We start from the raw sequence: 26,690 nt of genomic DNA on the forward strand, positions 1-26,690 counted from the left end.
CACATACTCAGGCCTCCTAAATGTCGCCCTAATCACACCCCTGTGACTTCTTCGATCTCTCTTTAAGAATTGGTCTTGCGTTGGCCAATTCCTGTCCTCGGGTAGAGAAGCTGATCTTAGAGACAAGTAGCAAATCTTTGCTGGAACACAAGCAATTTCATAGTTGAGTTCTTTTAAGAACTCTGCAGTGGATGCCCTCCGGGCCTGGTGACTTCTCAGTTTATTAATTTGTCAATAAGACCTGGAACTTTGTCTCTTTGTCACCACTACCAGCCTTTGTTCCCTTCCTGCAAATGTTAGAAATTCCCTTACTGCAAATGTTAGAACTTCAGGCACAGGGATCTGCCCTGTATACCCTCCACCACCACAGAGAAGTGGCAGAAGTGAAACTTAAGAGTGCACAGCAAAGGAGGCAGCCAGCCCTGGCTACCAGTTGAAAGTGCAGAAAGCCCAAAGAGAACATAGCTGGTCTCGTAGGTTGAGTTTTGGACCCCGAAGTTCAGCAGCCCCGGGTGGCTGATTGCTTGTCCCATAAAATAGCCATTGTCCCCAGCAACTGTTCTCTTCTGTGCCAGAGCAGGAGCAGCACAGAGGGTAAGAAAATGCAGCAAACCCTTCCCCAAGTGCAGGAGAGAGGACCAGCTCTTGGAAATTTCCCAGTACAAATCCTGCCCCAGAGCATACAGCACTGGGAGAAAGGGTTTGGTGCCTCTGGTAATCCTTGCCCTTAAAGATAAAGGTAAAGGGACCCCTGACCATTAGGTCCAGTCGTGGCCGACTCTGGGGTTGTGGCACTCATCTCACTTTATTGGCCGAGGGAGCTGGCGTACAGTTTCCGGGTCATGTGGCCAGCATGACTAAGCTGCTTCTGGCGAACCAGAGCAGCACATGGAAACACTGTTTACCTTCCCGCCGGAGCAGTACCTATTTATCTACTTGCACGTTGACGTGCTTTCGAACTGCTAGGTTGGCAGGAGCAGGGACCAAGAAACGGGAGCTCACCCCATCGTGGGGATTCAAACCGCCGACCTTCTGATCAGCAAGCCCTAGGCTCTGTGGTTTAACCCACAGCGCCACCCGTGTCCCTTTTAATCCTTGCCCTTACAAGTTACTTATTTTTCAGTGTGGGATCAGGAAGGCCTTGGCTCTCAGCCATGGAGGACGGCATGCATGTCTTGGCTCAGGTCAGAGAAAAAAGGATCAAGTGGATCTCTGCCTCTGCGTGCGTTTTAACACACATGGAAACCCAGTGTCATCGAGACACTTGTGCACACTCCAAAGAACAAAACGAAAGCAGCCCCAAGGAGCCTCTGTAGTAAATATAAAGGTTTTATTTCATTCACGGCAATGAAGCCAATTACAGCTCGAGAGTGCAAAAGAGAAGTCTCAAAGGCAACACCGGTTGCCGAAGGTGCACCTGCGCTTGGCCCAGCCTCTATGCTAGCCTGCCGCCTCCTCCTCCTGGCGTGAGCGCATGCAGGCAGCGCCGGGCTTGCTCCAGCAGAGGCTGCCAGCCTCTTTGGAAAGGGAAGGAGGGCAGAGTGGGGAGGCCTTGTGGCAGAAGCAGCTGGATCAGGAGGGAGAAAGAGCTCTGCTCAGACAGTCTCTTGTATCCGCAGAGGGAGCAAGGTGGCCGGGGGCGAGGGGGCACGCATCAGCGCAAGACAGCTTGGTGATGGAAAGCCCTTGGTGAGGAAGGCAGGGCCTTGAGGAAAGCTGCAGGCAGGGTCAACCTCAGGGTCCTACTGCCAGGGGAAGAGCCACCAGGGGAGATGAACAGGCCTCCCAAGAGCCAGCACAGGACCAGTGTCCCACCAGCTACTCTCACAGTTGCACCAGAGTCTAGCTGGCCACTGCTCCTGGTGGCAACTTGCCCCTGCCCTGGGGCAAAGGCTCGGCTTGAAATAAAAGCAGAGCTGGGAGGAACATGGGAGGGGAGGGGCCTCAGTGTTAGCCCAGCCCGGAAGGCCTCCTGGACAGGAGGTTCCCTGGCCAATGCTGCCCCTCAACTTCTTCCTCCACCCTAAGCAGCTGGTGCCCCCTGCTGGGCGGCTCCGGGACTCCCATGGGAGCTCTGCCTGCAAGCCTGGCTTTCAATTGGAGCCCTTCCTTGGCCCTTCCAGGCTCCCACCTTCTGAAATTATTGCCAAATAATTTCACAGACTGTGACTTCACCCACCTCCACCAGCCTGCTTAGGCAGATGGTTCAGAGGAGTGCAGGTGGGGGCAGGTGATAGTTTCTTTTTCTTTGGATTTGCTGTTACACCCAGTGAAGAGAATTCATTAACCTGAGGAATCTGGTTAATTTGTCCAACACCAGCCCGCCCTGCCGGCTGCTGGCTCAGGCTGGGTTGCACTGTTATTGCTGTTCACACCTCCTTGCATTGGGGATGGGGGTCAGGGGGGAGGAGGAAAGGAAGCAGACATAGGAGCAGAAATCACAGCAGGATCCAGAAATGGGGGGATGGCGTCTTTCCAAAGCTTGTGGGGTGGGGGGGGGGGAAGAGTGCAAGACAGCCAGGAAGTCACTTGAGAGAGCTGAGGCCATCCATGTTTGCTGTCACAGCTGCTAAACCTCTTGCACTCACTTTGCCGGCCTTCCTCTCACCCACACACACACTTACAAAGTATCTGACAACGGTCATGAATCAAGCCTCCTTACACCACCACCACACAGGGTAGGTTGATATTATTACACATCGTATGGGAGACTGAGGCATGGATGAAGGATGTGACTATTTCAAAGGCACCCAAAAAGCGAGAGAGAGAACTCTGCTGTGGTAGGAGCTGGCCATTTCTCCTACTCCCCAGAATAAATGGCATCTGCTCGGCCACTGTTCTGTCACGCACAGGAAATGTATCTCTTCAATGAGAAAGGGGAGTGGGGAGTACCACCCAGAACTGCCTCCCTCCTCCCCAAGCCCTTGGGAGGTCAGGAGATTTGGACGCTGCCCTTGGCCAAATTCTCCCAGACCACAATGCGGAGGAAGTGGCCTCTTGTGGGTTGCAGGACAACATTGCGCAGGATTTGCAAACGCATAGCTTTCATTATTATTATTATTATTATTAGTTATTAGTGTTATTGATGCTAGTCCTCATGGTAAACAAAAAAAGCCTGTAAATTTCTGCCATAAGCTAAAAAATCAGCATGGATCTGGGTCCACTATCCTACAGAGTGACAAGCTTTGATTTCTTCCCCCAGTTTAAACAGGGGAAGACAATGTTCCAATTCTGAAAATGCCCAACTGAACCAAACACACAACAATGGGGATGCAGCTGTGAGGTTGCCATGCTTCTCTATCTGTGTCATTTTGTAGGATCCCCATTTGGCCTGGCTACAGGGATATATATATATATATATATATATATATATATATATATATATATATCACAGAGGAGATATTAGTGGCTCTAGCAAGCCAGTGTGGTAGAGTGAGACCTCTGGGTTTAGGGCGGTATATTAATAATAATAATAATAATAATAATAATAATAATAATAATGGTGGTGGTGGTGGTTAGAGTGTCTGATGAGGACCTAGGAGACTAGGGTTAAAATCCTCTGGTCATTGAATTCCTTTCATCCTACCGTCACAGGGTACTTATGGGGATTAAATGAGGAGCAGGAAAACCATACATACCACGTTGTGCTTCTTGGAGAAAAAGATGGGATATAAATGCAAATGACCAATAAATAAAATACAGAACGGGTGATGTCAGGGGGTTAGGGGTTCCAGGCCTCCCTCCACCCTTTGCCAGCAAAGAGGGACCAAGCTGCCCTGGGAGAGGGGAGCTTCCTGCAGTGGGGGCTTTAGGGCTGCTGGGTAGCAGAGAAGACAAGGCCTTTTGGACCAAGTATTTTGGTCATGATCCTGGCAAGACAATGTAACCTGCAGATGGATGCAAGCCTTGCAAGGTTCCCATCAGAGTTGCTCCTGAACATGGCCAGACAGAAGAGCTCCCCTTCCTCTTCTCCCGGCAGGAAGCCCAGGAGAGGGGGACGGATGTAGGGCAAAGAGGCAGGCCCGCTAGGAGGGGAGGGGAGTGCCAGGGAATTGGCTTGCTTCACACTTAAGGCCTTGACATCTCCAAGGTGGTCCAAAGGCCTGAAACAAGAAGCGAATCTCCTGGCTCTCGTCATCTCCTCCTCTCTCACCAGGAGATCAGGAGAAGGAGCCAATGCAAGTAAGTTGGGACCAGGACTGTGACTTCAGGAGCCCCAGGCTCACCAGTTGGCTTGAAAAGAGGCTGCCTAGGAAAAGGTGCAATTCCTCACTACAATGTGGCAGCTGAGAGCAGAGCAAGGGAACCACCGTGCTGGGTGTTGCAAGAGCCCTGGGGTCTGCAGGTGGGGAGCGCCATTTCAGGAACCCCAACCCCAGAGGGGTGCAGCATGAGCAGTGAGAGCCAGGCTGCTTCTTCTATCCCCCTCAGCCTCACAATCACACAAGCTTTAAACAAAACAAACAAAAAATATTGTGAAGCTGTTGTGGGGGGTGAAGGGTGGGTGGGCGGGTGGGCGGGCAGTAGTGGTGACAGAGCAGCAGGCTCCAGGTGCAATTTGCAGCTCATCCACTCTCCCACCCACTCCAGGATACAGGAAAGATGACAAGGTCCAGCAGCAGTACAAGCAAAATGGCGTCTGGCTCCCATTGGTTCAAACTCCTATTACCTGTGCAAGTTCTGTCCCAGCAGTGTTGGCCCTCCCATCCTTTAGAAATGAGCCTCAGCTCCTGTGAGAGGCTGGCAGGGAAGAGGGCGCCAAGCATTTCCCCTGGATCACAGCCCATCTGTATCAGCTGGTTGCCCTCTGCCCAGGATGAGAACCAAGTCCCGGGCACCATGCCCACCTGCCAGCCCAGGCTCTTGCACTGAAGATGCCCAAGCTCACACCTACCAAATCCCATCTGGCAGCATCCTCCTGGTGGCTTAAGAACTACCTGAGCACACAGCCCCTCCTCCCCCCGGCCTGCCTGTCCAATGCCTGCAGTCTTATCTGAGAAGCAGTGCTGGTTGCAGCCAACTGTGTAATATAGTCATGTGTCTCAAGCATCAATCATTTGGAAATGGTCGACTCTCCTCCTCTTCTTCCTGGGCCTGGATTTCAGGGCCTCACAGGTCACCAGTTCCACAGCGGCCTCAGGCCTTTGGGGCGGATTTCTGTTCTGTTTTGGAGCCGGCTAGCCCATTCTCTGTGTTGTCATTTGCTGAAGAAGTCACAAGACACTCTCTGCGGAGAACAAGAAAGAGGCTAACTATCACTGCTCCCAGCAGCACGTCCTCTCCACCACCACCAGCACCACCACCACCACAGCCTGCTTCACCCTTCTTCTATGCAATGGCAGCCCCAAGGTGGGGAAGTCTTCCCATTCAGCAAGCAGGCCTCCCAGAGACATAAACCACTCTCAGGAGGTCTGGGGCTCAACAGGGCTTGCAACAGCAGCCCAGGGTGGGACAGGGACGAGATGGCCTCCAGGAAGGCAAGGAATCCCTTCACCCCAGTGATACTCCAAAGAAAGAAACCACACAAGTTGCCTACACCGTGCTGGAGCCCACATGCTGTGTGCCATACTGGGCCCCAGTATGCTCAGAGCCTTCCAGCCCCTCTGGTGAAAGGGAGCCTCTCAGGAGACCCAGTCTCTGCTCCCAAGGGGAAGTGGGCAGGGAATGGGAAACCAACCACACTCACTTCTCCCGTGTCTTCTTGAGAATGAAGAGGACGAGTTTCTTGATCAACATGATGAGGACCAGGAGTCCAATGACGCCCCCGACGACTGACACAATGATCAGCGTTAGCGTGTTGTCCTTCTTCTCCACTGGGGAAGGGAGCAGATAGGGAAGGGTGAGGCAAGAGGGGCCCTGGGTGGTAGGGTGCCCCCTGCCTGCACATCCATGCCAGGCTGTGCCATGAGCCAAGGAAGGGGCTTCAAGCACCCCCTTCTCTCCCTCTCTTCCTCCCCAATATGGCAGCTGTTGGGTGAGATGCAGCCTCCACACCTTATACATGTGAGGAAGACCCAGCTTGTCTCGCCACCCAATGCCAGGGCTGGGAAAGGAGCCCCAACACAACCCCTGGACAAAAGGAGCAGCTGGTCCCCTGTGGCCCCCAACAGCTGCCCTGGTGGCAACTGGTACTTACTTTCCACGACCACTTTGAGCGTGATGGTGGCACTATGGTTGGCATTCTTCTCTTTTGGGTTCTTAACAAAGCAAGTGTATTTCCCAGAGTCACTGAACTCTGCAAAGAGGAGCAGGAGGGAGACGTTGAACTCCCGGTTATCCTTGCTGAGGGCCATATCAGTTGGCATCTCGTACTTGATGAGAGACCTGTACTCTGGATAGGGCTCTGGCTTGGAGTCTTTGTTCTTGATGATTCCTTTGAATATCTGCAGCAAGGAAAAACCAAAGAGCAAAGGGTCTGGTGGTCCAGAAGAAGCTTCCCCTGATGGGTCAAACAGTCAGGGTTGGGGTGGGGAAAGAGCTGCCTGATGCATTAATTATCATCATCATTTAATCACCCTCTATACATGTGTCTCATGGTGATATATATATAAAAAACAACCCAGCAGGAACACTTAGAAACAGCAATAAGAGTTAGAACAAAGACCCATTTACCCAGCTGGGAAAGCCTGCTGGAACAAAAGTATCTTGCAGGGTTTCCAGAAGATGGGCAGATGTCCTGTCTCAAAAGGGAAGCTGTTCCACAGAGCGGGGCAGCCACACTCAAGAGCCCTGCTCCATGTTATACATCAGCTCAAAGTGCACAGCTGAAAGGGGGCCGGTTTCTCAGGACAGCTAAAACTGCCAAGGAGAGACTGCCTCCGTTTGGAAGCTCCTGAAGGATGTTCTGGGGATAAGAGACTTACCAGGTGGGAACCAACCTTTTTCCACCTCCCTTGTGACCATGGCTGAGACAGGAGGGGGTGGGCAGCAGATGGTCACAGTTCTGTGTGTGAGCTGTTATACATGGAAGGAATTAGACCTTCACTCATTACTTATTAAGACAAGTGTATTTTGCCTTTGTGTCCTTCAAATCAGCAAATCATAAAAGCAGTAAAGTTACACCATTGGCTATTAATGAGACTCATCATGGTGCCTTTCCACTTTGCTATCCAACCCCTCGCCTGCAAAGTGTAGTAAACCACACACTTCAGTGCTATTGCTGATCCACGAGAAGTTGGCTCTCTCGATTCCGATGCAAGAGGTGAATGTGCAGGGCAAGAGGACATCCGTGCCATTCTTTACATAGATAACAGCCGCCTTGCCCACCGAAACCTCCAAGGCAAGTGTCACAGAGCAGAGCTGAAGGCCTAAGGAGGAGAAAGCAGAGGCACGTTGACTGTAATGTGGTTCCGCTGGGGAAGACTCTGGGCACTTCCAGACTGTAGCTGTTTTGGGGTGAAATTCAACAGCACAGCTGTCGCTGCTATAGTTGCTTGGGAGTTCTTATGCAAGAAACCCACTTGCCCCAAAGATCAGACTTTTTGCCATAGGGAAATTGATTGGAAGATGCATTGGACAGTATGGGCTAACACTTGCTTTGATGAAATAAATGTCATCTAACCTCCCCAGGAACAAATCAGAGTGGGCACTCATTAAATTGCCAGTGTCATCTGATCTTCCTGCAAATCAATCAGAATGAATGCTCAGTAAACAGGCTGTCTGGAAGTGCCCTCTTTTCCTCCACACACCTCCAGAGAGGAAAGCAGAGCAGCTGACATCCATCACCACCAAGCAGGAAGCCCTCCCCAATGATGGACGTAGGTGATGTGGGATTTCCAGTCAAGAACACAAATGCATGATTGCCAGACAGGCACACGAGCAACTGACATGCATAGAGTTCCAGAATTAATATAGAAGGGACTGTATGAAGTCATTTCTTTAATGCTTTGGTGGGAATTTCTAACAAAGGAGACAATCTGATGTATTTCCTCCCTGTCTGACCTCTCTCTCTTCTTTCAAGCCGGTGATGTGAGTAGACATACATGCCTGAGCTCTGCTCAAAGCCCAGATGCCATTATAGAAACTAATTTTGTATTTTGTAGCTGATTTTTTAACTGCATACAATATTGATGTATTTGCTGCCTGCACTGAAATGTAAGGAAACCTCTTTGTTCATCTTGCTAAAACTTGTGGTTCATTCTTAGTAGTGGGGACAAAGAAAGGAAAGTCAGCAGACCACAAATAAATGGGGATAAAAAGTGTAATTGCCTAATTCCTAGCTTCTAGTAAGCTGCAAAAGTGAATAAGCGTTGCAGCCTGTTTACTCTCATATTTCTCCCACACATTTGGGACAGGAAGTTTAAATTTTAACTTACTAATTATGTCCTCGATCCATCTCCATCAGGTGAGCAGAAGGAGCTGCCTTCCACCAGGGAAGCGGCTATTTGTCCATCTAGTTGTGTCGACAATACTGAGCTAGATAGACCAAAGGGTCTGACTCAACACAAAGCAGCTTCCAATGTTCTTACGACCTCAGGCAGAAAATGATTTATTTCATCACTTGCTAACTGCCATCCTTTTAGCTAGAGATGTCCAGGGTTTCCTCCTGGGGCCTTCTGCATGTAAAGCATAAGGTCTATCATTGAGTTATGCCAGATACTAACCCAGAGTACATCCATGGTGATAAGTACACACACCCAAACAGTTTTCACCCAGTATTTGGCAATTGCCAATGCACCAGTATTAGTGGGTGAAATCGGGACTCTGCAACCAGCGCAAGTGGGGTTAGTGGCAGGAAGTGGCCACTCTGCCCAAGGGGCACTGCCTACCACAGAGTTCAACCTGCCCCAGGTCTCTTACAACAAACTGGCATGCCTTAAATGAAGAGGTTTACAGCCACCACAGAGGGTGTTTAACACTAGCATAAAGTCACCAGAAATAGTCAGGGAGGCCACATGACAGAGTGTCTCAGAAGATGTTTTCTAGACAAAGAACATGTTGACCAGAAGAACTGGATTTTCATTGAAATGATGTAATGTTTCCTTCACAAAGAAAGTGAACACACACACACAGATGAAGAACATATTTTTCTTTGGCCAAGAACACACCCTTGTGCCAAGTATGTGCTGGTCACCCTAAGCTAGGCAGATGCCAGCCTAAGACTTGATCACAGTATCAAAGGCACTCCCACAAATGTGGACATACCAGGGTATGTTCTGAAGGGATATGAGGCCACCACCTTGCTGAAGCTAAGCATGTTTGGGTCTGGTCAGTGCCGTGGATGGGTGACCTCCTGGGCAGCTCATGGGTTCCATAATGGAAGAGAGGCAGGGTATGAATGCTAAGAAAATAGAAATAAAAAGCCTGTTGACAGCTGTCCAGCAAGGCAAAAAAAAAAAAAGGCCATATGTCCATTAGAAACTTGTTCACTGGAATGTTATCTAAAACAACCAGAAGACTGAACGCTTGTTCAACAAATGGCATTAATGAAGAATACCGGAACTGAGGCCAATGGGCAGAAGCTCCACCCAGGCCAAGGACCCTTTAGCTACCTGCCCTCTGAGTCCTGCCTGACTGCCCCTTACAGCTCAAGTACCCAAATTCTTCTGGGGAAAGGTGCCACTAAAATACTTAAGAGACTTAAGAGTTGAAGATGATATGCTTAGGAACATTCAGGGAAGTGTTAATCTCATAATTGTTAAATCAGTCTATAGGCTGTGTTCAAAGTGAAAGCACTGTAAACCGCAAAGTCTAGAACTCTATAAGCTGTCATATGCGCTATTAGGATAAATAAAAAGCTGGCTGCTTAAACTTTCAAGCTGCCTCTTAGTGCTATTTCCCCCCCCCCCCTTCTTCCCTCCAGCACTTAAGAGTTCCAAACGTACAGTGTCAGCTCAAGGTCCATTCTCATTGAAAAGGTTGCAATCCTTCTTTGGGGCCCTAATTTAGAACCTTCAAGAGAGGGGTCACACCACACAGCATGAGAATGCAAGAAGAGCCTGATGATTCCTGGGGGCTGGATTCAATGGCTCTCCAGGGTCCCTTCCAACTCTGCAATTCTATGAATCATCATCCCAATGGCTCATCTAGCCCAGCATCCGGTCCTCACAGTGGCCAACCAGATGCCCAGGGTTCTCCAGGGTTTCAGGTCTTCCCTACCTGGAGAGGCCATTGGAGATTGAGCCTTGAGCCTTCTGCATGCAAAGCAGGGGCTCTGCTCCTGAGCTACAGCCCTTCCCTTCACCAGGGGTCCTCTGCAGAGGAGCGGGCATGGCTCATCCTTAGCCTGTCCTCCTACATCAGGAGCTTCTTCTAAGCTCTGTAAAATGAGCACAGCTCTGACCACCTCTTGATAGGCCTGCAAGGGGGATCTGCGGTTGTCACATATGGGGAAATCAGTGGCTGATGCTTAAGACTGGACAAGGTAAAGGATTGGGGAATCTCCCAAGATCTGAGCATCCTGCCTTGTCGATAACCAGAAATGAGGTCCACCTCTGCAAGAGATGTGGAAATGGGAGCATGAAACTGCAAGATGCTCCTGAAGACACCTCCTCCCCCCCAAAAAAAACCCCTCTCTCAGAGTCTTTTGCACACCTGCATGCTACCCACCCTCAGTATTTGCTAGTTAGCCCAGCCAGACAGGCTCCATCTCTTATGTGCTGTTTGTCCCCACCAAAGATATCTGGGCAGCCTAGTCTCTTTGGAAGATAGCTTTGCCTTTGGTGCTACAGCTGACAGATGACCTTCAGACTGCCAGCTTCAGAGCTGCTGCATCAGGCAACTTGCATCTCTCTCTCCCCGCATCTTCTCATATATATTAACAAAGCAGAAAGAGAAAGGAAGCACCGGGAACGCCTAAGGTTCTCTCTCGCTGGTTCCCCCACAGCTTTGGTCCTGGGCACCCACTCAAGAGGGACCCGGCTGATGAAGAGATTCCAGAGACCCCAGATCTTCAGTGCAAACAAGTATCAGGAACTGGGATTGATGCGGTTGCTAAGCTGTGCGCCATCACATCCTCTGCTGCACGTGCCTCAACCTCCATGCTGGAGTGCTCTCTATCCAACTTGCCTCCTCACAGAGCCTGGAAAAGTGGACTCCCTTTGTCCAAGAACAGACCAAAGGCCAGCCCAGCAAGACTATAGATTTGGAGAGTTCCTGTGGCCAGAGCCAAATAATTGTCCTGCAAACCCTCTGGCTGTACAACTGTGTGCTCTTTGGGGGCCAGCAGAGCAACTACCCTCTGAAGTATCTCACCACACTCCAGCCAGCACGTCAGCACCTACAAAGGCTCTTCTGCCCTCAGGGCTCAGTGCAAGGAGCCCAAAGGAAGGGCACCACCTACAGCATCATAACCCTAACTGCAGGAATCCCCTTGGCTGAGCACAGTGGGCCTCAATGCTTTTGCCCGTTTGCTATGGCTTTGAGGGAACTGACTGGAGAGCAAGGCAGCTGCAGAACAAGCCAAGGCTAAGAGAGTTGGGAGCTTGCCTGTTGTGGAAGAGAATGCATCCAGATGAATCTGGCTTGGTGCTTCTGGAAGACTGCAGAAGGATCCCAGGCCAGGCCCGGGAGCTGGAAACCCAGTCCGATGACCCCTGCCAATTCCCTGGCCTGCTCCACTACTTTGGGCATCAATCCAGCCATTACCAGCACTTTGTGACAGCTCCTTTCTGCATCTCTAACCAGCAGCAGCAGCAGCCAGCCAGCCAGCCATTGACTCCAGCCTACCAATGGAATCAATGATGAAAGGTGGTATGAAAATCTCTTAAATAAACAAAAGGATAAAAAGCTAAAAGGGAGCTAAAAGGGAGCAGATTTTGGGGCTCCTTGGGTCAAGGATTAAGTGGTACCTTCAGGAGCATCAGGAAGATCTCAGTGGCAGAGCAACTGCACTTCAAACTGAAAGTCTGAGGTTTAATCTCTAGCATCTCCAGGTAGGGCCAAGAGGCTCCTTTGCCTGAAATCCTGGAGAGCCACTCAATGCAGAGAGACACAATACTGAGCTAGATGGACCAAGAGCCTGAGTCTGTATAAAGGCAGCTTCCAATGTTCTCCAGACAGGGCTAGGAGCCTGCAGCTGCCACCTGCTTGGTGTGAGCTGCCTTTCTGAAGCTAGCAGCTTCCAAAGTTTCCAGGAGGGCCACAGGAGGCCTCCCTTCTTCCAGGAAAGGGCTGCTGAGCAACCAGTTCCATTAGGAGCAACAACCTGCCCAGGCCTCCTCCTGCAAACGGAATGGATGGGGGCCTCCTGGGGCCTCATCATCTCACTGCAGCTCCTACCAGAAAGACTCTCAAAGAGCGTAGCAAGTCATCCTGGGGCCATGAGCCACCCCAGAAGAGCTAGGGAGCCTCAGAGCCGGGGCCAGCCCCCAAATAGCAGAGACACAATCACAGGACACATGCGTAGTCCCTGCAGCTCATTGATGCAAGGTCTGCTCTCTGGATCCCCAAAAAGCCCAGTGCTGAGATTAGTAAAGCAAACAGAAATCAGATCATTCCATTGTGGCCCTTCCTTGGCCCCTCTCCCTCCATTTCTTTTTTTGCAACTTGGTGATAATGTTTAAACAGGGAGGTAGCCAATCTCACACTGTAAAACACCACAGACAAAGGTGGTGCAATTAATCATACAGCGACCAAGGTAGACCAAGGGAGGCTAACTGGAGTGACTCCCCACTTGCCTACCGTGAAGCTCTGGGGTGGCCAAGTCAGTCAACATCTACTCTGCTCAGCATAGGCAAGGATTAAATGCTATTTATTTTATTAGACAAATGATATAGCACTTTCCATAGGAAAATACTGAAGGTGTGTAAAACCACAATGAACCATGTATATCTATCTAACTCCATTTAAAAAACTCAAATCATATTGATCAATGGTAAGCATTGCTAGGTCACATTTCGGAAAAAGCATGTGTGAAAAATAGGTTTGGAGCCAGCATCACAGGACTGATACAGCTGGCGCTTGCCTGATAATAGCAGGGATGGAATTCCTTCCACAAGGCAGGAGATGAAGCAGTGCTGTAAATGCCCTGCTCCTCCTGATCACGGGGTGGGCACCCTCTAAGAGGCACCCGCCATTGCCAAACTGGCCAGCTTGTTTTATTGCCCACAGCCCAAAAGGCTGCAGGATCACAGAAGATATTTGGAAGAAATCATAGCAATGCCCCGTAACATTTCGCTATTCCATAGGGAAAGCAGGGTCTTGATAGAATAACCAACTCTACCCACTGGGAAATCCCCCCAGAGCATTCAGGAATCCATTAGCCTGTGTAGAAGGACCATTCTAAGAGGTCCCCACCCCTGCAAGGATAGACAGATGCCATAAGCCCAAACTTTACCAGGGAGTAGGATCCCTTACCTTCAGATAACCCATTTTCTCACATGGACCAAACTGAGGGTATGCCTTGCATTATGCATTGGACCAGTGATATTTTGGGCCAGCCCCATGGTTGCTAAAGAGGCCATGAAGTCCTAAGTAGGGCAAGAGGTATCCTTGATGTGACTGCTGAAGTCACACAGGACCACCATTCTGGGCTTTTGAGACTGCCTCGGACATCTCTGGGCAGCTGAGTGAGTTGCACACCAGCATTATGTGCCAGCTGTCTCTATGGCCCAGTACCAGAAGCAGGCCCTCTAAGCCAGATTCAGGACAGAGCAGTTTTGCGGTGCAGGAGATGGATGCTCAAAGGACCATGACAAACTTGCCCCACCCCCTCCCTCCAAAAAACCCTCCCACCTGGGTTGGTGCTGCACTAAATGCCTGGGCAGCAGAGCTGAGTCAGGTTACATACCCTCCAGCATTTCTCTGATGAAAATAGGGACGTCCCATTCCATAATTATAATTTTACTATTTATACCCCACACATCTTCCTGGGTTGCCCCAGCCACTCTGGGCAGCTTCCAACATATATGAAAACATAATAAAACATTAAACATTAAAAAACCCTTCCCTATACCCTATATCCCCTATTCAGATGGGTCAGATAACTCCCTACCCTCCAACATTTCTCCAATGAAAACAGGGACATCCTAAGGAAAAGTGGGACATTCCAGGATCAAATTGGAAACTGGGACGGCTTCTCTAAATCAGGGATGTCCCTGGAAAACAGGGACACTTGGAGGGTCTGAGGTCATCCAAGTTACCTGGGCCTAAGCCATCTAGGGCTTTAAAACTTAATTTTTAACTGGGCTTAGAAATGAACAGGAAGGCAGTGCAGCTGTTCCCTATGACTGGAAGCCAACGCACACAGTCCCGGCTCCCATCAATAGCCTGGCTGCAGCATGCCAAACACTTAGCAGTTTCAATCCCTTGTTGAGCACGGTATAGTCATCCAAACATGGCATCACTTAGGCACACATGGCCAGATCCGCCATTTCAAGGGGCAGATGCAATGGGCACACCAGCCTAACTTGCTCAGAAGCACTCCTAGCTGCAGCAACCACCTGAGCATCCAGGTTTAAAACCGAGTCTGGGAGCATGGCTAACGTGTGAGAGCACCCCATTCAAGACAGGTCGCACTCTGCTACCTGGACTGGCCATTCAACTTGACCAAGAGCATGGAAGACTTTTGCCATCTCTGGATTGCATTTCCATTGACTTGCCCACCCACAGACTTGTGCTGCCTTGGAGCAGAATGCACAGGGAGTCAAGTACTGCCTGTTGACCTCCCCCTGGAGAGCCATCAGTAGGCTTGGTGGTGGCTATGTTCCACCTCCACCTCTGAATACCAGTTAAGCTCCAGTCCTGCTTGTGGGCTTCTCAGAAGAGACATCTGGTTGGCCAACGTGGTCTGAACTAGATGGGTCCCCCTTGGCCAGCTCCAGCAGCAGAGAGCATTTTTAACGTTCTGACACTGACTCTGAAAGTGGGTGCAGAGTAGGGCCATTGTGCTTAAATTCATGACCAGTGGCCTGGTCTTGGGTCTGGGGACTTCGCTGTTCCCAGGTCCCAATGGGTCAAATAGCAGGAAGCTCAGATAAGGAGCAGGTGCGCGTTTGCCCCACAACCACAAGATGGGAGAGCGCTAGAGCCAGTTTCCCTTTGCTTTGAACTAAAGGCACCCTTTATCAGAGTTCTTTGTCCTTAGGCACTGGTGTGTGTTGTCTTGAACCTATACACTATTTAATATACCTATTCCAGTACGATTTTAAATAAAAATAGAAGAAGAAATAATAATGATTTTTTAAAAAAGATGACGAGATGGGCTTCCAGGCAGACTGGAGCTCCAACGGGGAGGAGACAGGAGCCTGTCCCAACAGAGCAGAGCAGAAGCAAATGTTGCCTCCCCCCGCCCTGCCGCCGCACTCAGGAGTCGGAGGATACGGAGCTGCAGTTTGGACAGCAGCAGTTTCTTCCTTGCAAGGGAGCCCCAGCGGCACTGCGGGTGCGGGTGGCCAGGATGTCCTGCGGGGGCCCCGAGCTGCTGCAGTTGCTCCCGGGGAGGGGGCTAGTCCTCCTGGCCCGGAGAAAGCCGGTGTGTTGGCGTGGGGAGGGGGGCGGTGTTTCGTAGCCAGGCTCCCGCAGCCAAGTTGCTGGCAGGCGCCCACTTCGCTCCAGCCGCCCAGATGCGGCGCGGTCCTCTTCGGGGTGGGAGGCGCCCCTGCTTTGCGGTGTGGCACACCGCCCGCCCGCCCTCCCGGCTCCCTCCACCCCACTCTGCGCAGCTGACCCGCAGCAGCTTCGCCTCTCCCTGCCCAGCCCGGGCGCGCCGCCTGCGGCAGGACCCGCGCCGGGTCCCCGCTCTCCACTCGTCTCCGCCGTTCCCTTCCCCGCCTGCCGGCCCCGCTACTTACCCACCAGGGCGACCCCCAGCCAGCCCCTGGCCCCGCCGCCCGCGCCCCCGGCCATCTCCTCGCCAGCTGCAGCGCCGCAGTGGCCTCTTCCGCCGGCCCGAGTGAGCGAGCAAGCGGCGTCCCAAGCGTGGCTCTCGCTCCGCCGCTGCCTGCCCTCGCTGCCAGCCTCCGCGGCTCTCTCGGGCTCCAAAAGTTGCCGCGCGCGCGACCCGCCCCCTCGAGCAGCCGCGCCTGGGAGGCTCCGAGGGGCGGAGGCAGCCGGCTCCGAGCTCGGCTTGGCGGGACCGCCTCCTCCGCAGCGAGCCCAGGACCGGACCGAGCGAGCAGAAAGCCTCTTTGCCCGGCCCGCGAGGCAGGCGAAAGTTGAGGGGCCGGCCGGTAGGCAGCGCCGACAGGGCACGTCGACTGGAGCCCTGTCTGCAAGCAGGCAGGGAAGGCTGTTTGCGTGCGTCACTTTTTAGAAAGGCAGAGTGCCTCCGCCGGAATGAGGACCCTAAAATCTGGGTCGGGACCAGTAAAAAGGACGAGAAGCTCGCTTCCTCGCCCTTGATGCCAGGGGCTCCCAAGCCAGTCTCTGCAGCCATGTCTGCAGGAAGCATCAGAGTGGGTGAAAGTCCTTTATCAGGGCGATGTCCTTAGTCGACCCCCATCCCAAATGCCCTTGGGCATCCCAGTTAGTGGGTCCCACCCACTCAGCATTGATCATGACACGAGTATTCTAGCCCTTCTTTCTCACTGCAATGTGCCCATCCACACCTGAAGCCCACCTGGCCTCATCCCGCAGCTCTCTCTTTCTTATCACCTGGCCTGGGTGAGAACAAGCTGCACAATATACTGTATAAAGGTAAAGGGACCCCTGACCATTAGGTCCAGTCGTGACTGACTCTGGGGTTGCGGTGCTCATCTCGCTTTATTGGCCGAAGGAGCCGGCGTACAGCTTCCGGGTCATGTGGCCAGCATGACTAAGCCGCTTCTGGGGAACCAGAGCAGCACACGGAAATGGCGTTTACCTTCCCACCGGCGTGGTACCTATTTATCTACTTGCACTTTGACGTGCTTTCGAACTGCTAGGTTGGCAGGAACAGGGACCGAGCAACGGGAGCTCACCCCATTGCAGAGATTCAAACCGCCAACCTTCTGATCGGCAAATCCTAGGCTCTGTGGTTTAACCCACAGCGCCACCCGCGTCCCTTAATATATAGTATAGGCAGTCGTTTTTGTGACCAACCGGGTGGGTGGTGCTGTCCACTTCAGGATGAGCACCACCATTAGGCAGGGTGAAGCAGCTACCAAACAACAGGGATGATCATCATGAGATCGTGGTGGAGCAGCTGCCACAGGCCTTGTGGTGCAGCTGGCCAAGCCTGTCTTGCCCCCACATGCTTCTCTGGACCATTGGCCAAATAGCTTAAGAACATAACATAAAGAACACACTAAGTGCTGTGGGTTAAACCACAGAGCCAGGACTTGCGGATCAGAAGGTCAGCGGTTCAAATCCCCGCGATGGGGTGAGCTCCCGTTGCTTGGTCCCTGCTCCTGCCAACCTAGCAGTTCGAAAGCATGTCAAAGTGCAAGTAGATAAATAGGTACCACTCTGGCAGGAAGGTAAACAGCATTTCCGTGCGCTGCTCTGGTTCCCCAGAAGCGGCTTAGTCATGCTGGCCACATGACCCTGAAGCTGTACGCCGGCTCCCTCAGACAATAAAGCAAGATGAGCGCCACAACCCCAGAGTCAGTCACGACTGGACCTAATGGTCAGGGGTCCCTTTACCTTTACCTTAAGAGCCCTGCAGGAACTGGTCCAGCATCCTGTTCTCACAGTGGCAATCCAGCTGCCCCTGGGCAGCCTGCCAGCAGGACCTGTGCAAGAGCACTCTCCGCCTGCGTTTTCTAGCAACTGATTTTCAGAAGCATAAAAGGCTGTTAAGGCTAAAGAGAGACTCCAGCTTGTCCTACATGATCACTTCCCTCCAGGGTGTGGCATCCAGTTGCAGATGCCATCAGCAGAAGAGTAATGGGGATGGGCATCCATTAATGGATGGAGGCCCTCAAGGACTTTGCAATTGTGCCGCCTCAGCAGCACATTAAGAACAGGAGCAGAGCCCCACAGCTGGATCAGACCACGTCCTGTTCTCATAAGCAGGACATGAGTGCAGCAGCACTCTCCCAGATTCTGCTCCCCAGAGAACTGTCCTCCTATTCCTGCTCTCTGCTTTCCAGTTACTGACCCATGAGAGGAGTGTGGGATTTCCAGTCAAAATCACAAATGCGTGATTGCCCAGACAGGCAGTTGAGGGGCTTACAGACATAGAGTTCCTGAATCATTATAGAAGGGACTATGTGAGGTCACTTCCTTAATGCTTTGGTGGGAATTTCTAACAAAGGAGATAATCATATATATATCCTCCCTGTCTAAGCGCTGTCTCTCTCTCTCTCTTCTTTCAAACCAGTGATGTGAGCAGACATACATGCCTGGGCTCTGCTTAGAGCCCAAACTCCATTTTGGAAACTATTTTTGTAGCTAAGAAATATTTTCCCCCACATACTACTCTTAGGTATTTGCTGCCTGCACTGAAATGTAAGGAAACCTTTTTGTTCACCCTACTAAAACGTGTAGTTCATTCTTCGCAAAGGGGACAAAGAAGGGAAGGTCAGCAGACCACAAATAAACAGGAATAAAAGATGTGATTGCCTAATTCCTAGCTTCCAGTAAGCAGCAAAAGTGCAGAAGTGTTTTTACTCTTCTCAAAGGGCTATTTACTGTCATATTTCTCCCACACACATGGGATAGGTGGTTTAAATTGAATTTACATATTTAATCCACAATCCATCAAGTAGGAGCTCTCCAATCATCCCAAGACTGCTAAGCTTAGTTGAGAGTGGTTGGTGAGGGACTGTTGTGTCACAAGGACAAAAATACCATTAGTGGCAACTAACCACAATGGCTCTATACTACCTCCACTGTCAGAGGAAGTGTGTTTCTGAATATTGGCTTTTGGGAATGACAAGCAGGAAGAGTGCTACTGTTGCATTCAGGGTCTGCTTTGCAGACTGTCCAGAAGGGACATCTCATTGGCTATTGTGAGAACAGGTTGCCGGACTAGTTGGGTCCCCTTTGGTCTGATCAAACAGCATATTTCCTTACCTTCTTATGTTAAAACAGAGGCAAATAATTCATTCAGCTTCTCTGTAATCTCATTTTCCACCTTCAGCACACCTGTGACTCCCTTATTACCCAGAGGTCTAACCATCTCCCTAGCCTGTCTCCCAATTCTAATGTATTTGGGCATAACTTCCATTTTCGGAAGGAAACCACATTGGCAACTTTTCCTTTTCCTTTTCCTTTTTCTTTTTCTTTACATGCCTTTTTCATTTTTCAGATTGCTACAAAACCAAATTGGAAATCAAGCAGAATTTTACAACTTCAAACAACAAAAAGTGCCCTGGCAAACGTACAGACTTGTATCACATGTTACAATAAAGTTTAATCATATTATTCGTCTCTCCACATTTGACAGCTCTCTTGATTCTGCTTGTTAACCACACTGACATTCTTTTAGCCTTGGTTGTGCTGTTTCTGATTTGCAGTCTATATTTTAGCTGAGAAGATTCTATTTCCCCACCCACCCAGGCTTCTAGACCCCTTAAAGCACAGATCCTAGGCCAGGCCGGCTTGCTTCCCTGCCTCCCTGATGCAGTAACCCATATCCTGAGCTGAAAAGTGGGAGATGACTGGCCAAGGAGAGCCCATCTAATGTTGGGGAGCAGGACAAGCATTATAGCACAGGAGTCAGGTAAACAGAAGCCCAGAAACACACGATGCTGCAGGAGATGACAGTTTCTTGAGGCAGGGCATTGATCCATTGCAGCAAAACCAACACAGAGTCTTGTGACGCCTTAAAAACTATTGTATGCCACATCGCACCACAAAGGAATTCACTGCTGCATCTCCCTGAATCACCAGGAGAGCAGCAGAGGCCATTCATGCCTGTGCATGTACTGCAGTTTTAATATAATACTTTACAAACAACAGCAGGTCGTGAGTGATACAAAAAACCCTTTTTGGTTATCTCCAATGTTTTTTGTGGCTCTTTGATGTGAGGCTGGACCAGTTCACCGCTTGATCATGAAGACCAGAAGCACAGGCATCGTAGAATCGTCACCTGGCTCAGCAGCAACCTGACAGGGGCACATGGCTGGCTTAGCCCAAATATCTGCATCTCAGGATCCCTGCCTGATCAGAAGGCATTCTGATGCAGTGGCGTGCAAGGAAGGAGTGCCAAGGCTGTGAGCTGCTCACAATGCATAGGAACATAGGAAACTGCCATTGGCCTACCTACTACTGCCCGCAGGCAGAGGCTCTCCAGGGTTTCAGCTGGGGTTATCTCCCAGCCCTGCCTGGTGATGCCACTGGGGATTGAACCTTGAAACTTCTGCATGCAAAGCAGGTGTGCTACCACTGAGCTATAGCCTTTTGCATACTAATAAAGCCAGCTTGTAACAGATTTAAAAGTTCAGCATGCACGGGAGGCAGCCAAATTTGGGTTCCTTTTTAGGGACGACAAACGTGGCACAAGGCATGCAACCCTGAGTTGCTGCAGCTTCTAGTGACGGCAGGACACCTCCAGCCATTCCAGTAAAGGTAAAGGTAAAGGTACCCCTGCCCGTACGGGCCAGTCGTGACTGACTCTAGGGTTGCGCTCTCATCTCGCTCAAGAGGCCGGGAGCCGGCACCATCCGAAGACACTTCCGGGTCATGTGGCCAGTGTGACGAAGCTGCAACTGTCGAGCCAGCACCAGTGCCGCACACGGAAACGCCGTTTACCTTCCCGCTATAAAGCAGTACCTATTTATCTACTTGCACTTAGGGGTGCTTTCGAACTGCTAGGTGGGCAGGAGCTGGGACTGAACGACAGGAGCTCACCCCGCCACGGGGATTCGAACCGCCGACCTTACGATCAGCAAGTCCTAGGAACTGAGGTTTTACCCACAGCGCCACCCGTGTCCCCATTCCAGTAAGCCTGCACAAATTGGTCCCCCTCCAAGCCATCTTGCCCCCCCCCCCACTAACAGAGGCTAGAATTCAGGAAGGGGGTGGGGCAGAAAGGAAAGTAAATTATGAGAGAGAGAGAGCATTTAAATGTGCAAATGCTGATCTAGCAATTTTCAGCAGCAATCTCACATCTGCAGTGGGCATTCCTTTCAGTAAATGATCTCAAAAGAAGAGGACCATTCAAAAGGGAAGGAGGAAGACCCCCAAAGAGAGGCAGCAGTTGAAAGCACAGTTGCAATGGCTATTGAAGTTGGGGTAATTTCTGGGCAGAGAGTCAGCAGGCAGAACCCTTAACTGGTGAGTCTTCTGCTGGCTTAAGGGAAGTGATAGACAGGGTAGGTCTGAGGGAGGTTGGAGTGCTGCTGCTGCTGCTGCTGCTGCTGCAGTAGTGGCTCCCAAACCTGCAAGGAACCGTGACTCAGGGATTGTGCTGTGAAATAAAGAGCTGTAAAGCTGCCAGAAACTCACTGCAAGCACTTTGGGCACCAGCTCTGCATGGGGAGGGGAGGGAGCTGAATCCATCCTGGTGGTGGTGCAGGATTTCCACTGCAGAGAGCCAGCTCAGGTGGGACTCCTCTGAAGAGCAGCCAGGGCAATGACCCCAGAGTCAGCAAAAGGTCTAGCGTTTTACAGTCCCTCTGCCTAACCAGAGGGCTGGCCGGTTTGCATCAAAATGCCCCAGCATATCACATTCAAGGCTGCTTCTGCGTTGGTGTTTGTTGCCAGCAAGAGTCCTCCTTGAGATGCACTAAGGGGCATGGTGTGTGCTTCTGATGCAATGGTTAAGCAGGGAGATGTGAAAAGGTGAAACCCCACAGCAGCCTTTCCCAACCTGGTGCCCTCCACGTGGTTTTGGATGAAATGCCTAACACTCCCTGGCTAGGGCTGATCGGAGTTGTAGTCCAAACCATCTGGAATGTACCAGATTAGGGAAAGCCACTCCATCCAGGAACATGCACAGCTGCATTGCTGTCAAGGGAACCCAATACAGCACAGACCAGATACCCACAAGGCCTCCCTAATAGGTACTGGCCTGCTTGGCTCAAGCATTATTTCATGTAGAGAAGATGGGGAGGCATGTTCAGCACTGAAGGATGAGCCATTGGACCTGCAAATATTTGCTCTTTCCCCCCACCTGTTCTTGCCTTTGGCACACTCTAGCATGGTCTGCCTTGCTCAGCACTTGGACCACGACCTGGGAATCTCACAGGTTGGAGATAGCCCTTCCCTCTCTTCCTTGTACCCAGGAAGACTTTGTCATCAGAGGTATGTTCCCTCTGGACATTCAGCTTCCATTTTGCTAACATGGTTGATAGCCACAGCTGAATCAAGCCTCCATGAAGTCCTTAAAAAGCCATCTGCTTTTTGCCACTACGTAGTAGTCATGACTGATCTATGTGAAAGTGCCCTTCGCTTGAGCAGAGCGGGTTATTCCTTTTCAGGTCTGCCCCTCTCTTTGGGAAGAGGAGCTCCTCGCCTAGGCAGACTGCCCTTCTCTTCTATCTCCCTTTTTAGAAAACAATTTGCACCTTGATGGGAAGGTGGGGGCTGTTTATGCCTCATCCATGCCAGGTGCGAAGGCTGACTTTGCCTGACATGAGCCATCACGGTGCCCTCTCTGTGTGCTCTCTCTGATTGATCACAAGGTGCAAAAATAGAAGTGGGCCAAGGAGTAAGCCCAGCAGGTGTTCAGAAAAGTGCTGACTTAGCTACGTCCTCCAGGAGAGTGGAAATCAGGACATCCCAGAAGATGTTTTGGTCCAGGAGTGGGGGCTGGGAATTTTCCCACATTGGTGCAGATAAAGTTTTCCTTGGACAGGGATAAATCTCTAACCTCCAAAAGACATTAATTCCAGATGCTGTGGTTGTTTCAAAGGAATTGGAAAGCTCCTCTGTACATGCTCGACAAAACTGTTGTCTTTAGCACTCTGGGTTCCAGCACAGAGCTATGCCTGACTTAGATGACATTCTGTAGGTGGGCCGACCATGATGTGAGCTTCTTCCCACTCCAGGCTCCCCTCCTCCACCAACTGCCCAACATGCACAGAGTCGCATCACAGGTCCTCCCCCCTCCCCTACCCTCCCAGAGCAGTCCCCCACCTCCAACAAGTTTGGCACCCCTTCCGAGGTGATGTTGAAATGCAGAAGGCTTTGGAGTGTCTCCTTTCTGCCGAGTTGCACATAAGGTGGAGGGTTTGGTTTCAGGAAAATCCAAACATCCCTAGATCTGGAGCTGTCAGCTTCTGCAGACAGGTGTCACCTTCCCAGAGTAGCAGGAAACCAGAGATCCGGGCTTCTTCCGGCTGGAGTAGGTAGGCCAGAGGGTGGTGGGAGACTCATGTTTCCAGGGCTATTCTGAGACCATGGGGTAGGCAGACAAGCATCAGAGTCAAACCAGGCTGCTCCTTACCCTCTGCCTGCCCTTGGTGGCTTTGAGACACCTTGACCACTGCCTCCTCCCCCTTTCACTTAGAGTTTTCTCTTGCCAAGAAATGACCCCCTTCTGCAGAGACTGGAGTGGCTCCCCATCACCTCACCTGAGCCTCTCCTTTGTGGACAGAATGGAAAGGGCTGCGTGAGTGTGGACTCCCAAAAGCCTCCATTGCTGCTGAGGATGCAAGTGAGGTCACACAGCTCTTCACCCGAAGGTGGCTGTAGCCTCCAGCAGTGCCCCCCCCACAGGCAGAGCTTTGGGGGCCGTCAGGTGGGCATTTTATTGTGGGTAAAAAGGTAAAGGTGAAGGACCCCTGGGCGGTTAAGTCCAGTCAAAGGTGACTTTGGGGTTGTGGCACTCATCTCGCTTTAAGGTCAAGGGAGCTGGCATTTGTCCACAGACAGCTTTCTGGGTCATGTGGCCAGCATGACTAAACAGCTTCTGGCATGACGGAACACCGTGATGGAAACCAGAGTGCACGGAAACACTGTTTACCTTCCCGCCGCAGTGGTACCTATTTATCTACTTGCACTGGCGTGCTTTCGAACTGCTAGGTTGGCAGGAGCTGGGACAGAGTATTGGGAGCTCACCCCATCGTGGGGATTCGAACCGCTGACCTTCTGATCAGCAAGCCCAAGAGACTCAGTGGTGTAATTAGTGGTGAATTTGTTCTGCTTTACAGTATTAAGTGTTTTGTGATGTTTCCCTGAAATTACCACATTATTGCTATCTGGAGCGGCTATAGGATACCAGAAGCAGAACAAGAACAAACCCAAGCATTTGCGGTATGAAAAGTTGTAGGATTGTGACAGGATATGCACTGAGTGGATATGAAGCCTCAGAACTTTTGCACACAGAAATAATATTGTTGCACACCACCCCAATATCTGCCAAGCAGTAGCACGATTTCAGAGGTTCTAGGCTCATATTTCCATTGTGAATTCAGGGCATGGCAGAGACTGCAATGTTTTCAGATATTTGGTTTATTTTACACCTACGTATGTACACCTAAAGTCTTCCATGGAGGGGCTACAGAACATTATATCCGAAGTGTCTCTCATTGCTCCTCTCATAGCTTCAGCAAGCTTGGGTTTTAAAGCAGCAGTCAGGCATGGCTCTGGTCTCTCAGTGCAGCCTCCTCCAGCCAGCACCAACATGGAATTCTGGTCTGCCAGCAACTCGTGGAGGTCTGCCCTTGGTTCCTGTTCTTCCCAGAACACCTTGCGGAAAAACCCAAACTCCTACAAAAAAGAATGCGCATTTCCCTGCCACCTCATACCCCTCCCCGCCACCTGTGGCAACCACAGACCTGAGCACCTTCTTTGATATATAGGACATTCACACCTGTTGTCATGTTAAAGGGTTATCCCCAGCGAGCTACCTTAGGCTGGCTTAGCTTGTGATCCTAAACTTTATTGCAGGCATAGGCAAACTCTGGCCCTCCAGATGTTTTGGAACTACAATTCCCATCATCCCTAGTTAACAGGACCAATGGTCAGGGATGATGGAAATTGTAGTCTCAAAAACATCTGGAGGGCCGGAGTTTGCCTATGCCTGCTTTATTGCAACAGTGCTTGGCATCCCCCTTTAACATTCCCAGTATTAGCTAAATTCTTATATTAATTCCTTATATTCACTAACCAGCAATCTAGGACAATACTGAAAGCAGGGTCGTGTATGACCAGCACAAATCATCCTACAGGTGTAAATGAAAATGGGTGTCTTGACTCAGAGGAACTCAAAGTTGCATGATCTCACCTTGTCTCAAAGAAATTATTATTATTATTATTATTATTATTATTATTATTATTATTATTATTAATGTACCACTCTATACCCAGGGTTCTCAGGGCAGTTCACAGAATAAAATCAAGATATAAATACATAAAATACCTAATAAAAATAAAAACAATAACCCAATAGCCCCCCCAAAAAAAAAACATTTTAAAAGGGCATAGGATGTAAATGGGATCAAGCAAAGGCCCGGTTAAAAAGGAACATTTTTGCCTGGTGCCTAAAGGTGTACAATGAAGGTGCCAGGTGAACTTCCCTGGGGAGTCATGGGCCAGTCAGAAATGCCCCCACTGGGGGGTTCAGGTCCCTGCTCCACCCTGGGCTCACTTGGGTAAACTGCTGGACTCAGATCTCCTCAGCAGGGAGGCCTTTCTCTGCAAACATGCTTTGAATCAGAAGATGGAATGCCCTAGCCATACAGAAGAAACAGCTCTCCCCAATTCCCCACCCTATCAGCAATATAGAACTTTGGGGTGGGGTGCACACACACACACACACACACACACACACACATACACTGCGTTGCCAAGCTCCAAAACAATAGCCTCAAGACGTTTTAAATGTCCAAAGTTCTTTTTTCAACCCCGCCCCCCAATAAAAGTCCTTCATTGACCTCTTAAAAACAGAATGCTTCCTACCCCAAAACAGAAAAATTGAACTGTTTTTGCCACAAAGAGATGGGCTTGAATTTGATTCAGGGTCTGCCACAGCAGACTTCTTTGAGCGCCATGGCTAAGACCCAGGTAACGAAATGCCTCTGACCATGTGCAGAGTACTTTTCACCACCTAGGTATAATGGGAAACAGCTTTCCTAATTCATAAGCATAGGTGTGTGAAAAGAGAAGGGCCGAAGCCCAGAGCAAGAAGACAGGCCTTCATAGAATTGGAAAGTTGGAAGTTACCCTGAGGGTCCTTGCAACGCAGGAATATGCAGCTGTCCCAAATGGGAATCGAACTTGCGACCTTGGTGTTACCAGCCCCACGCTCTAAGGAAAGACCTGCCCACCTCCCATCTAGGTGGTCGGTCTGGTGCGGTGGGGTCTGCGGGAGGCAGCACTTCGGCCCTTTCAAGTGCAGGCGGGGGCGGAGGAAGACACTTATCTGATGATAAAGGCTGGGTCACCCTCTCCACTGAACAGCTGAGGGTGAATTCAAGGCCATTTAGCAGTTTTGTCCTGCGCATCAAGAGCCGTGGCAGTTGCCATCCCTCGGCAGGCTGGATGGGTTGTGGCCTCTCCCCCCCCCCCCCGCGCGCCCAAGTGCTGATATGGCAGAAAAGGTCCCGGGCAAGGAGGCTGTAGGCCAAGCTGCGCCTGTGTGCGGACCCAGGCGGGCGCTGCACCTTCAGAGGACTTAATCTTCCCACGCTCCTTCCTCCAACCCAGAAATTCAGGGACGGAGCAGGGGGGGCGTTATTCTCCGCCCAGGAACTTTCCTGGCTTCTTTCTCTCTCTCTCTGACTTTCCTTCTGTGGACGGGACGAATGAAAGTGCAAGCAGAGCAAAGGAAGAGTGCAAAGCCACCTCAGAGCGTTGCTGCTAGGGCGCTGCAACGCGCCCTCGAGCTGTCTTTTCCCAGAGAAACTGGCCAAAGACAGATGGTGACTCTGCAAGCTCCGGGCAAAGGGGCGGGAAGCGCTCACCGACGGAGCGGGCGGAAGGGAAGAAGCCGACCATGC

At 50.9% G+C, this 26,690-nt stretch overlaps 1 protein-coding gene across 2 annotated transcripts; it reads right to left on the reverse strand.

The window, feature by feature from the left end:
* Positions 1-1,311: 1,311 nt before the first annotated feature.
* Positions 1,312-16,030, reverse strand: SCN4B (sodium voltage-gated channel beta subunit 4). 2 transcript variants are annotated; one of them, XM_081171491.1, is made up of 5 exons: positions 15,732-16,030; positions 7,147-7,307; positions 6,137-6,383; positions 5,687-5,813; positions 1,312-5,227 (listed from the first exon to the last, which is right to left on the reverse strand). In XM_081171491.1, exons 1-5 carry the CDS (start codon positions 15,784-15,786, stop codon positions 5,137-5,139), a joined length of 681 nt encoding a protein of 226 aa, XP_081027617.1. In that variant the 5' UTR covers positions 15,787-16,030; the 3' UTR covers positions 1,312-5,136. The 2 variants fall into 2 exon arrangements, with proteins under 2 accessions (XP_081027617.1, XP_081027618.1); XM_081171492.1 differs by lacking the exon at positions 15,732-16,030 and adding an exon at positions 9,145-9,952.
* Positions 16,031-26,690: the final 10,660 nt, after the last annotated feature.

The sequence above is a fragment of the Podarcis bocagei genome, assembly GCF_964188305.1.
Source record: "Podarcis bocagei genome assembly, chromosome: 15".
NCBI lineage: Eukaryota > Metazoa > Chordata > Lepidosauria > Squamata > Lacertidae > Podarcis > Podarcis bocagei.

What these genes read in the sequence shown, in the direction of transcription:
- SCN4B (XM_081171491.1), bottom strand. Translation starts at nt 15,786, where the DNA reads ATGGCCGGGGGCGCGGGCGGCGGGGCCAGGGGCTGGCTGGGGGTCGCC. An exon ending in GGATCAGCAATAGCACTGAA is followed by an intron (nt 6,384 to 7,146) that starts GTGTGTGGTTTA and finishes TCCTTGCTGCAG; the next exon opens with ATATTCAAAGGAATCATCAA. An exon ending in CTCAAGAAGACACGGGAGAA is followed by an intron (nt 5,228 to 5,686) that starts GTGAGTGTGGTT and finishes TGTTCTCCGCAG; the next exon opens with AGAGTGTCTTGTGACTTCTT.